Raw genomic sequence first — 10980 nt, 5'->3', positions numbered from 1 at the left:
AACCATTATCAACTAATCATTAAAATTATCATCACAAATAATCATCACACATCAATTACAATCAAATACAAACAAGTTCTTAGACCTAGCATTTAAGAATACAACTTGAATAATAATATTAAGAATTCACAGATCGCATCCTCACCTTTGTCCTAAGGTTGAAAATAAATTCTGAATATAGCGGTTGAAATACTGTTCTAGCGATCTGAAACTGCATGTGTTCAAAGGGAATTAAGGTTTCTGTTTTGATAGAACAAACTGTTTCTTGGCCAGGAAGCAACACGAGTAATTAATTTATCTTACCTCTAAACAAGAAACCGTCAACTGATACAGATTCCTCGAAACAAGAGCTTTCCAGAGATATCTTACTCTCTTTCTAACTCTCTCTGGTTCACTGGGAAATCTTCTCACAAAACCCCTATGTGACACTGGATAACAGATTTCAGACTTAGAATTTCTGAATACAGAAATTCTGTGATTTTTCTCCAAATTTAAGATCGAGTAACTTCTGGAAAATACCTCGTAAATGTGTGGTCGTGGTGGCTGTAGAAATCCGGGAACGTCAGCTTTCCAACCATAACAATACTGTCACCTAGATCCTTCTGTATCAACCGAAAATACCCCACAATATGGCTCTGCAAAACATAAAATCCTGATCTGAACAGATTGCAGAATAGAATGGTTTTTGCCCCAACTTGTAGATCGAATAACTAACTGATGTTACCTCGTAACTGAGATACGAAAATTGCTGTGTCTTCCTTGAAACGAGATCTATCGATCCAGCTAAGACTCTTTGCTTAAATCTTAAGTATCTGGCCGTAAACTTCTCTCCAAAACTTCAACTTGACACTGACCTCACTTAGAGAACAGAGTGTTGTAGGCTGCGTTTTTTGGTGAATTTGGCAGGGTTTTGCCATCAATTTTCTCTCCCTCTCCTCTCTAGATCGTGGCCACAACATATAAGTGAAATATCTTAGGTTGCAGATCATCAAAAATGACTAAAATGCCCTTCTTTAGAGTTTTTCTTTTGACTCAAAATATGGGCTTGGGGGTTTGAATGGGTTTGGGCCATGACAATCTTAACTAAATTTCGATGAATTTGAAGGAGATTAACGAAGCTCAGAAACGACGACATAAATGATGACAACAGAGCTGAGGGGCGACGAAGCAGAGTGACGCCAAAGCTGATGACGACGAACCACGGCGTCCATGATTGATTCAATTATTTTTTTGTTATTCCTTTTAATTTTATTATAATTAGGAGATTAGTGAAATGGATAAAATAGTAATTTTTCCTATAAAATGAAACCTAGTTATGTGATTTTCTAACCTAAATCAAAGCTATTCTTCATGAGTTTCTATTTTCTCTTTGTTTTTGGGTTTGAATAATTTCTTGTTTAAATCGGGATTTGTTTTGTGTCTTCAACCTCTAATCGAAACTGTTTTTCATAAATATATACTTTTCGATCGAGTTGATATTATCACTTTCCAGTCATTTGGATCGGAATTAATAGAAGGATCTCTAGTTAATAACACACGTCCTTTCGTTTTCACTTCACTGGATTTTCTTGTTTTGGATAGGGTAATATTTTGCCTGCCTTGTCCATCAATCCTTAATGGGATAGTAAAAGTTACTTCGGGAGATTCGCAAGAGAAAGGGGGGTGCGCTCCTGCCATAGGCTGATGAAGGTCGGGAATGGGGAAGCAAGGGCGATAAAGAAGAAGCCGCTCAATCAAGTGAAATTTATAAATTCGGTGACATTGGTTGTTGGTGGTAGAGCATAAAAAATTTCTTCATCTTACATTTGACAGACGGTAACGCGTGTTAAGCTAAGAAGAAGCGGTGGAAGACGCGTGGCTGACGTAGTTCTAAGAGCATGATTATTGCAAAGACCCATACTAAAGGTTCTTATTATTTTTTTAATGCTTTTTAAGTACAAAAAGTGATTTAAGAGACATAATTAATAAACCCAATATTTAATTGCTCTATTGCAAAACTCTTAACTAAGGGTTCTTAAAAAAAAATTATAGTTGACAAGCATAAGAAACATTACAAGTCTATAGGATGCTGAGGCATGAGACAAAGTTGCAAGCGTTATACATTTCCCATTGCGTTCAAAGATCAACAACATCAACTAACACATTACAGCAGAAGCGATATGTCATGGCAAAACAAAATAGCATCCTTGTATCACATATTACTACACCAGTACGCTTTTCTCCAGGATAGAGTTCCCATGAGCATCCGCTGTAACTCTTTCTCTGGTGCCATTTAGGTCTGTTGATGATGTTGGCTCGTGCCCAAGAGGCTGTGCTTCTGTAATGGCACACTCTACAAATATAGAATCCAGCTGATCCACACTAGCTGTTTCTTGGATTCTACGCCTGTAAAGCTCACGGGTACGGTTTAGTAAATGAAGTACAGCCTCATCTCCTCCTTGTGTTCTCATCGTCATCACTACCTGTTGAGAACAAAAAGGGTCAATAATGCAGATCGTACACATAAAGTGAACAATGTTGCCAAAATGCTAGGCATCTCAAAATCATGACTTCTACTCACAACCAATCCCAAAATTCAACAAGTATGATACTTTTACATTCTGAAAGTCTAGAAACAGAGTTGCTCAACCAAAACTAGCAATATAACTATATTTAAACTACCAAGATCCAGCAGAACAAAAGAGGACAGATCTTGCTCTCTATTGAGAAAGAAAAGCCTCTGCAACATAAACCAAATTGATTTCTTCTCATCCCTAAATAAAGTGAAACCTCATGTAAAGCAAGAGATAAACGATGAATCAATTCTCAAACTAACCACTAGCCAAAGTTTTTGAGTCAAGTAAAGACATTTCATGATAAGAGTAAAGACATTTTGTTTACCATTCTGTCAATTTCATCATGCATATTAACACAGAACAACACATTCACTATAACAGATGTCAATAACGTAAAGCTACCTCCTTCTTGGTTTGGGGATTATTCTCAGCTAATTGAGCAGCAAACTTTCTGAAACAAAAAAAATAATAATCAATAATTAAAATCTCCAAATCAAAAGAAGACTGAAAGAGGATGCAATGAAGTCGTTACTGACCTAGTGATTGGTCGATGCACTGGAACAGGTGGTGGAATCTTCCTGTTACACATCACATTCTTCCTGAAAAAAAAAATCAGAGAGAATAAAAATTAGTTCTTTAGAACAAATGAACACAGTTTTGTAAAAAGGGTCTGTTTATAAACTTACTCAGACAACGGTCGCTTGTTGACAGCACAAGGATAAACCGGAGCTCCGATGATGTTCTTGTTTATGTTACTGAGTGCTCTTCATGTCTGCCCATTCGCCGGATTCACCTTTCCTCCACGTAAACCACCTTCATTAACAACAAGTCGCTTAAGTCAATCAAAAACAGAACCAAACCAAAAGATTAGTGTTTCGTGTTTGAATACAATCATACCTTGTGGATTCATGGGTCCGATAACTCCGTGCTTGTTCTCGTCTGATCCACCCATCTGAGGATGATCATGCAGACAAATAAAAAATTGGGTCTTTGATGCGATTAAAGAATCTGATCAAAGACTTGAACAAGAATCATAAAACCCAAAAGAAATCAACGTGGAGATGAGAAGGAGGAAACCGAGACCAAACTTTTTTCTTCCCCTTCAAACTGATTTTTTCTCCCCTCGTTTTCTCCTCCCAAAACACTACGAAAGCTACGCTTGGCATTAAGAGGCGTTTCTTCTGTGGCTTAAATAAGATACGTTGCTTACACTAATTGCCTTTCTTCTTTTTCTTTAATACCTTATTAAATTAAAAACCCTTTATAAGATCCCGCGATAAAGATGGCCTTAGAGCAATTTCATTGGTATGTTTCTTATTTTAAGTTTCTTATTTTAAGGTTCTAAAAAAAAATTATTATTATTTTAATTTAATAAAATGACTGATGAATTTTAATTGTCTTAAATAAAAAGAATCCAATCATAACTTGCTAAATGGATAAAGAAGTTCTAATGAAGCTCTAAAAAATTCTAATTTTAGAACTTTATCTTACTCCATCTCCTACTTTCTCTTAATTTCTTACTTTGTTTTTTTAGTTTTAATTATTAAATACTTAGTTAGAACCTTCCATTGGTGGTTCTCTTAGCTAATCAATATATAAGGTGGGCTAAGGCTGTTTAAAAAAATTGTAAATGATGAAGAATTGATTTGTAATCCTTCACTTGTAGTGGCTCATTGGACATTCTCTATAAAATATATTTGGTTGACAAAAAAAAATAGTATACTATATTTTATATTATTAATTGGGTTTTTAGTAGTTAAACCGACTTTTGCTAGCTGCATCTCTTCTCACTCATATCTGAAGTGGTCCATGATTAAAGAAGACAATAAGACTATACAAAATCAGTGCCGTATTCAAATTTTAGATTAGTTTGTACAATGACTAAATGTTGGCATGTATATTTTTAGGAAGTAGTGTCGACTATACCATTAAAATGTACAATATGATGTATAAAAAGAACAAAAATAGTCTCGAATATTGTCACTATGATTTATGAATAGTAGTATTTTGTAAAAAATGATGAGTAGTCCTTTGCTATTTTATTAGTTAGCAGGCGCCGTTGTGAACTTAAGTTGGGCAAACCATGTTTGTGATACTTATTTTTATGAATATAATTCCAACTCTTCCAAATGAGTATTTCTACACAGGGTTACCATAACACCGCACAACATTTGAATGGCACACCGCACAACAAACACACAGAGCTTTCCACAGTAGTTTTGATTTTTCTACGAAATGGTACCTGAAAATGTTTGCTGGAATACGGAGATAGTACATTTGTGTGTCATGAAGATGGGTTATGTAGGAGTCTGTGCTTAATGATGTGTGTGAGATTGGAAAAGGAAAGAGGATACAGGCTTGGTCGTTTTCCATAAAGTAAAAGGATGCTTGAAAATGAAGTTTTCTATTAAAGAAAATGGAAAGTTGCATTAAATGTGTTTAGAAGAATTGGAGAGCAAGTTGAGGACGTAGAGATCAAATTCTGATCTGCTATATAAGAAGAGATGTGTCTTATGAGAAAACCAGACCTCGGAAAGAGAGAGAGAGAGAGAGAGAGAGAGAGAGAGAGAGAGAGGTTTCGTTGTCTATTGGTGGTGTTGCTTGGTGTGGAGAAGTACCTGATGTAGTCTGATATGGACTTAATTTGGTGGCATTGGTGTTGATGCTTTGTATGGTGGAGTTGGCCATTACTTGGAGCTCGTGGTGAGCTTTGTGTGTGTTTGGGTGATCAAGCTTGGTGTCACTGGTGTGCGCTGGGTGGTGGCGTACTTGGTGAAATACTTTTAGAGATGTGGAAGATTGAAGCCTAGACTCAGGGGGAGTTTAGCACAAGAGGTTTCATTGTGGTGGTCTCCAAGACAGTGTTGCTATGGTGCTACTGGATGGTAATCTATGCATGCATGCTTGATACCTATTTTTATAGATTATTTACTTAGAAAAGAGTGGTGGGCACAAGTGTATGATAGATGCCAATATAGAAATTATAGGTTTTCTTGTTCTCAGTAAATTAAATCTGGACGAGGTTCGATCCCGAGGATGTAGGAACGAACTCCATTAACACAATTTGTGCGTCTTTACTTTATTCACTTGTTTTTCTCGGCTTATGTAATTACAGTTGGTATCAGAATGGGTTCCTATGTTACCTATGTTACATAGTTTGATGAAGATCAACGAAGATGGCGTGATGGGACTTCTTCCTAGGTTTGGAAGGTGGTGATCATCAAGTCGGTTTTTGGTCATGATGTGACTCATAGGAGGAGAATTAAGACATGGTTATCAAGCTAGCTATGATAAAAAGAAAGGGGAGATTGTGACATCGCCTTAGATCAGATCTAACCTGAGCATGTGACATCGCTCAAATGCAATATGAACTACTGACCGTTGAGCCTAAAAACCCTAGATCAACCAAGTATGTTCGTCATCTCTTCTCTTTGAAAATGATTTGTCGAGCAAAACGCTGCGAAAACATATATATACCAACTTTGTTTGCCACTTAATTCAAACTGTTATAACATTTTGAAATGGTAATGATCATAGTTCTTTTATATGATAATACTGAAATAGATTTACTTAAACCTTGTCTTATTATATGAAATTTGCAGGATCGAAAAGGAACACAAAATATTTAAGCAACATTTGAGATATAAACACGTATAGTAAAGTAGGTAAGAGATACGAGAAAAGTACTAAAGCGCCATGGTCAACATTAGCTACTTTTTTCCATGGAACTGTAATCTCATTCATGATATTCGTAGTTAATTACGGAGTAATAATCGGTGAGAAATAAACTCCAATAGCATCGAAACCACCACCATCACGTCCATAAAACCCAACAATAACATTACCTTGGCTCTCCAACACGAACTGGGTACCAGACACAAATCCATACGTTGGAGAAATTCTCCCTTTTGATGTTTTGAAAATCAATGACCTAACAACCAAAACGCCATCTTCAGGGATTGTGTTGTAGGTGCCCTCCACTGATGTCAAATATTCATTTGGATAGTCGATCACAAACTGCAATACATACAAAAAAAAATCAGAAATCTCACAAACAAATTGAATTCTAATATATAAACCAATTATTCAAGTCAAAAGGTTTTGAGAGGAAGTTTGCATAAAATCAAAATTTAGTAAATAAAGCCAAACAGATCATTGATCATATCCAATATGTATGAAATGAAACCATACTAACTAGTTAAAATTTTCTTAACAAATAATTGTTAAAGTAGTTTGCAAACTGAACACGTATCCAAAGTGTTGAAAGAATTAAGATTTTTTAGGAATATGACCGATTTACCAAAAGTTAGTTGAATTATATTACTTTTTGTGGAAGCATGTTAGTCCAACGATTTGACTACGGGTTCATTAATGTTTCCACACCAGTAGGTCTGGGGTTCAAACCACAGAAAATATAAATTATGCAGATTATGGAGAAAATAGTTCCAAGAAATCTTCAGCGCAGAGCGTATCATGTGGTAGAATTGTCGGTTGTCTATATAATATTTTTCATCGTTGTAATAGCATAATTAACCAGACGTTAAAAAATATTATTTTTTATAAGTCATGATATATAAATAAGTGAAAAGTGCCACTTCTCTAACTAAAACTCAAAAGTGTTAATAGAACTAAATAAATTATAGTAGAGTTGTAATTTTCTCAAAACCCCTAAATTATATGTTATATCAACTGAAGAAGATATATATATATATATAGAGTTAAAAAAACTTGACCTCCTTTGTCTCTCCATTTTTGCTCCCGTGAGAAGATGTTACCACTTGGCCGTCTTTGTCGTAGTCAGTGCTTATACTCCTTATAAGATAGTTAGTATAAGTAACGTACACCTTTCTTACACCGTCATAATTAGGACCATCATCCCAATATTCGCCACCATATAAACCACCTACGAGTCCCGATTTAGTAGGAGGAGCCTTTCTTAAATATGCTCCGAGAGAGTTTAGGAATCTTCCAGAAAACCCATAAAAGCCAATGATAATCTTGCCGTCGACTCCTAGTGAAAATTTACTAGTGCCCTTTGGATACCCAATCAAGTCAAAGGTCTTCAGATTTGTTTTGAATTGAAGGGCTTGCATCACGCCGGTCTTGTCATCGTAGTAACCATCCACAGATACAATGTGTTCATAATTGGATTGGTCAATCTCCAACTGCGAACCAAACAACGTTATTATCATTTACTAATATATATATATATATATATATATATATATATATATATATATATGTGTGTGTGTGTGTGTGTGTGTGTGTGTGTGTGTGAATCTTAAGAAACATTTCAATTTACATTTGAGTATCTAATTTGACAGGACTGTTAGAGAAATAGTAGAAACAACGATGACCTAACAGAATGGTAGATTCCATTTGTTGTTCTTAATTGTGCTAGTAATATAATAATATTTTCTCTAAAAGCTTTTTTGGTAAAAAATAAGAAATTGTGGTAGATTCCATTTCTCTAATATTTTCTCTAATAGTTGTTTTTTCTCTATCTCAAATAGATCCAGATAAAAAAAAATGAAACATACCGTATGTGTAAACCCATCACCGGAAACACCATGGATTAATCCATCTATGGATTGTCCATCCTTGACATAATTAAATTTGATGTAGTGAATTCCTTCACGACCACCTCGTATATAAACTTTTGTTACATAGTCGTGGTCAATTCCATCATCCCACTGCTTGCCCCCTTTCCCACCAATTGGTTCCAACTTTTGGGCCATGGCTAGCCCATTGGAATCTTCATATATTGAAGGCATTGTGTCATGATATACACTATGATTAGAGTTTCGAAAAGGAAAATATATTTTCATGCTAAGCATATCAAACTAGTTCATAATATATAACAAGTAAAAAACACATTTTTCTTTTCTTTTTTTTTCACATAGATTTCAAGTTCCTTACTTATAAGATAAGAGTGAGGGCAAGAATTATAGTAAAAATAATTTTTTTTTGGAAAAACGATGAGGGAGAGAGAGAAAGAAAGAGAAGAAAAGCTTACCTATAATGGCTGAGGTGAGAAAGAAACAAATATAGATGATAAACATGATCGATGTGCTGTAGTGATTGATGAAGAAACTGGGCATGACGATCCTTATTTATACACAATTTGGGCACTTTCACTTATGCAAATTACTAATATATACTCCCTTCGTTTCATATTAAGTGTCGTTTTAGAGAATTTTTTTCGATACAAAACAAGTGTCGTTTTCGATTTTTAATGCAAAATTTATTAATTTTATGCAAAATTTATTTTTCTATTGGTTGAAATATGGTTAGGTGTATAGGTAATAGTGGTTTTTTATAGGAAATGTACAAAATTAATTGTTTACTTAATCCGTGTGCTGAAACCTAAAACAACACTTATAATGAAACAGAGGGAGTAAGTAGCAGTGGAATCATAGAATAATGTTTCTCAGTTCCCAAGTTTTTTTTCTTACTATATTTTGTTAAATAGACTAATCTTTGAAAGGATGTTGTCCATAAAATAAAATATATTGTTAGGATTTGACAAGGCTAAAATACTCTCGAGTTTTTTTCAAAGCTGTTTTGCTAGTAAAATGTTGACCCTTTTTCACAACATCAACGAGAGAAAAACGGACAGACTTTCCGTTGATCATATCTTTTTCACACTTGTTTTCATCATCACTTTCATCTTTCTTCGCATCTTCTTGTTCAAGCTCGATTTCACCATCAATATCATCTGAAACTTCATACGACATAGCCACTTCCTCTCTATTAGGCGACTCAACAGCCTCTTCATTCAAGTTAAATCCGACCTTAGATCGAATACACACACATAACCGCGTTTAAGCTTTGTTCTTCACATATGTAAGAATTTTTTTGAGTTGTCGATCGTTGGTGATGAAAATACGTGGTGAGTCGAGGCCAATCACCAAATTGGAAGGTAAGTAACTCAGTTCGATATTGACCAAGTTTACATCGATTCCAAAGTCCTCACAAACCATAACTCTTAGGTTGTCAAAGGTTTTGCTTGTGTCCAAAGTAAGTAATCTATGCTTCTTCATCAACAAGAAACTTCCATCCTTTTCTTTTGGACAATCTCTGAAAACCAGAATAAGATGTGCATATTCTCACGTTAGATTGACAAAAGTTTGGAGAAACTATAAAAAGAGAAGAAGCACCACGATTTTTTGGTCCTAATCGTGGCTGGCAACGAAGAAACTAAACTTTAGGGGAAGAAGACTTTAAAAAGGAAATAAAAAAAGATTTAATAGATTTAGGGAATATTTTCTAACCGTTTTTCCTAGATTTTTGGATTTTGTTTAAAAATCTAGTAGAAATTGCATTCTACGAACGGTAGAATAAATATGAGGTGGTAGATAGAGAATACCGATATTATAGATAAAAGAGAAGTGAGAAGAATGTATATTCTTCCATAGAAGATATAAGAACATTTATTATTTCTTATGATCTACCAAAAATGCAGAACATAGAAGAAAATGTAGATTTTGTATTCTGCCATCGTAGATCTAAATGTTCGGTGTAATGCGCATTCTTCCTTGTGTAGATCATTGTGTTTCAGTTAGACTACATATTCTGAATCGTCGTATATGGTAGATCTTATATACTAAGACCTTTGGTCTATTTTTCAACTTACCATTCCAAATATTTTTTGAATCCAAAAATATTTTTTATATATGCACATGTTTAACTATTTCATGTTTTATATTTTTCTTAACTTTTTTGCATTGTAAATTAATTGATATAAATTTTTATAATCTTGAAGGGTAGTAAAAATCCAAAAGCGACAAAATTTGATTTTGTATCAAAGGGACAATAACGCAGTTTTCTATTTTCCCAAATTTTCCTATATTATATCTTAGATACTTTTTGTATATCTTAGATACTTTCTCAAAATTTTCTAGTAATGTTCATGTTCTTAGATCTTCATGTCCTAAATTTCATAAAGATTGGATTGTGATCAAAGTGTGAAACTCATCTTGTTTTTCCAAATTATTGGTCAAGCAGACTGATCGCGGTATCTTCAGTAATAAGATAATTTTCGTAAGTATCCACTTCCTCGAGATAAATAATAGAAAAAAAAAAGGGACATAGTTGACTATTCAAGCACATGCTTGAGCATGTTCTTTTAATAGTAATTAATAGTAAGTCTTATCCAAAAACGTATATCTGAATAGTTTCAGGATTACGAAAGATATACTAAAAACCTACTTGTATTAAAATAATTTCATCTCAGATCTGGCACATGAACATATCGGACCATGAATTTTGACTTGGGCAATTTTCTAGAATAAGCTATTTTTAAGTTTTTGTAATAAAAAAAAATTTATAGAGAAAAAAAATGATCAAAATAGATTTTATTAACGGCTCAAAATACTTAAATAGCATAAAAATAAAAAAATTAAAAAGAAGTTTTTTAATACTT

At 34.1% G+C, this 10980-nt stretch overlaps 2 protein-coding genes and 1 long non-coding RNA gene across 3 annotated transcripts; all 3 read right to left on the bottom strand.

Annotated features, from left to right (window-relative positions):
- Positions 1-138: 138 nt before the first annotated feature.
- LOC106337357 lies at positions 139-595 on the bottom strand. Its single transcript, XR_001268990.1, has 3 exons — positions 520-595; positions 304-428; positions 139-211 (listed from the first exon to the last, which is right to left on the bottom strand). It is a non-coding gene; the product is annotated as an uncharacterized LOC106337357 (long non-coding RNA).
- A 1446-nt stretch (positions 596-2041) lies between these two features.
- Positions 2042-3673, bottom strand: LOC106337356. Its single transcript, XM_013776456.1, has 6 exons — positions 3639-3673; positions 3453-3507; positions 3242-3368; positions 3092-3154; positions 2958-3006; positions 2042-2462 (listed from the first exon to the last, which is right to left on the bottom strand). Exons 4-6 carry the CDS (start codon positions 3142-3144, stop codon positions 2202-2204), a joined length of 363 nt encoding a protein of 120 aa, XP_013631910.1. The 5' UTR covers positions 3145-3154; positions 3242-3368; positions 3453-3507; positions 3639-3673; the 3' UTR covers positions 2042-2201.
- A 2470-nt stretch (positions 3674-6143) lies between these two features.
- Positions 6144-8622, bottom strand: LOC106337355 (jacalin-related lectin 10-like). Its single transcript, XM_013776455.1, has 4 exons — positions 8572-8622; positions 8096-8310; positions 7289-7720; positions 6144-6572 (listed from the first exon to the last, which is right to left on the bottom strand). Exons 1-4 carry the CDS (start codon positions 8615-8617, stop codon positions 6315-6317), a joined length of 951 nt encoding a protein of 316 aa, XP_013631909.1. The 5' UTR covers positions 8618-8622; the 3' UTR covers positions 6144-6314.
- Positions 8623-10980: the final 2358 nt, after the last annotated feature.

Source organism: Brassica oleracea, chromosome C4, assembly GCF_000695525.1.
Source record: "Brassica oleracea var. oleracea cultivar TO1000 chromosome C4, BOL, whole genome shotgun sequence".
NCBI lineage: Eukaryota > Viridiplantae > Streptophyta > Magnoliopsida > Brassicales > Brassicaceae > Brassica > Brassica oleracea.
The sequence above is the reverse complement of the archived record's forward strand: the minus strand, read 5'-3'. Positions and strand labels throughout refer to the sequence as shown.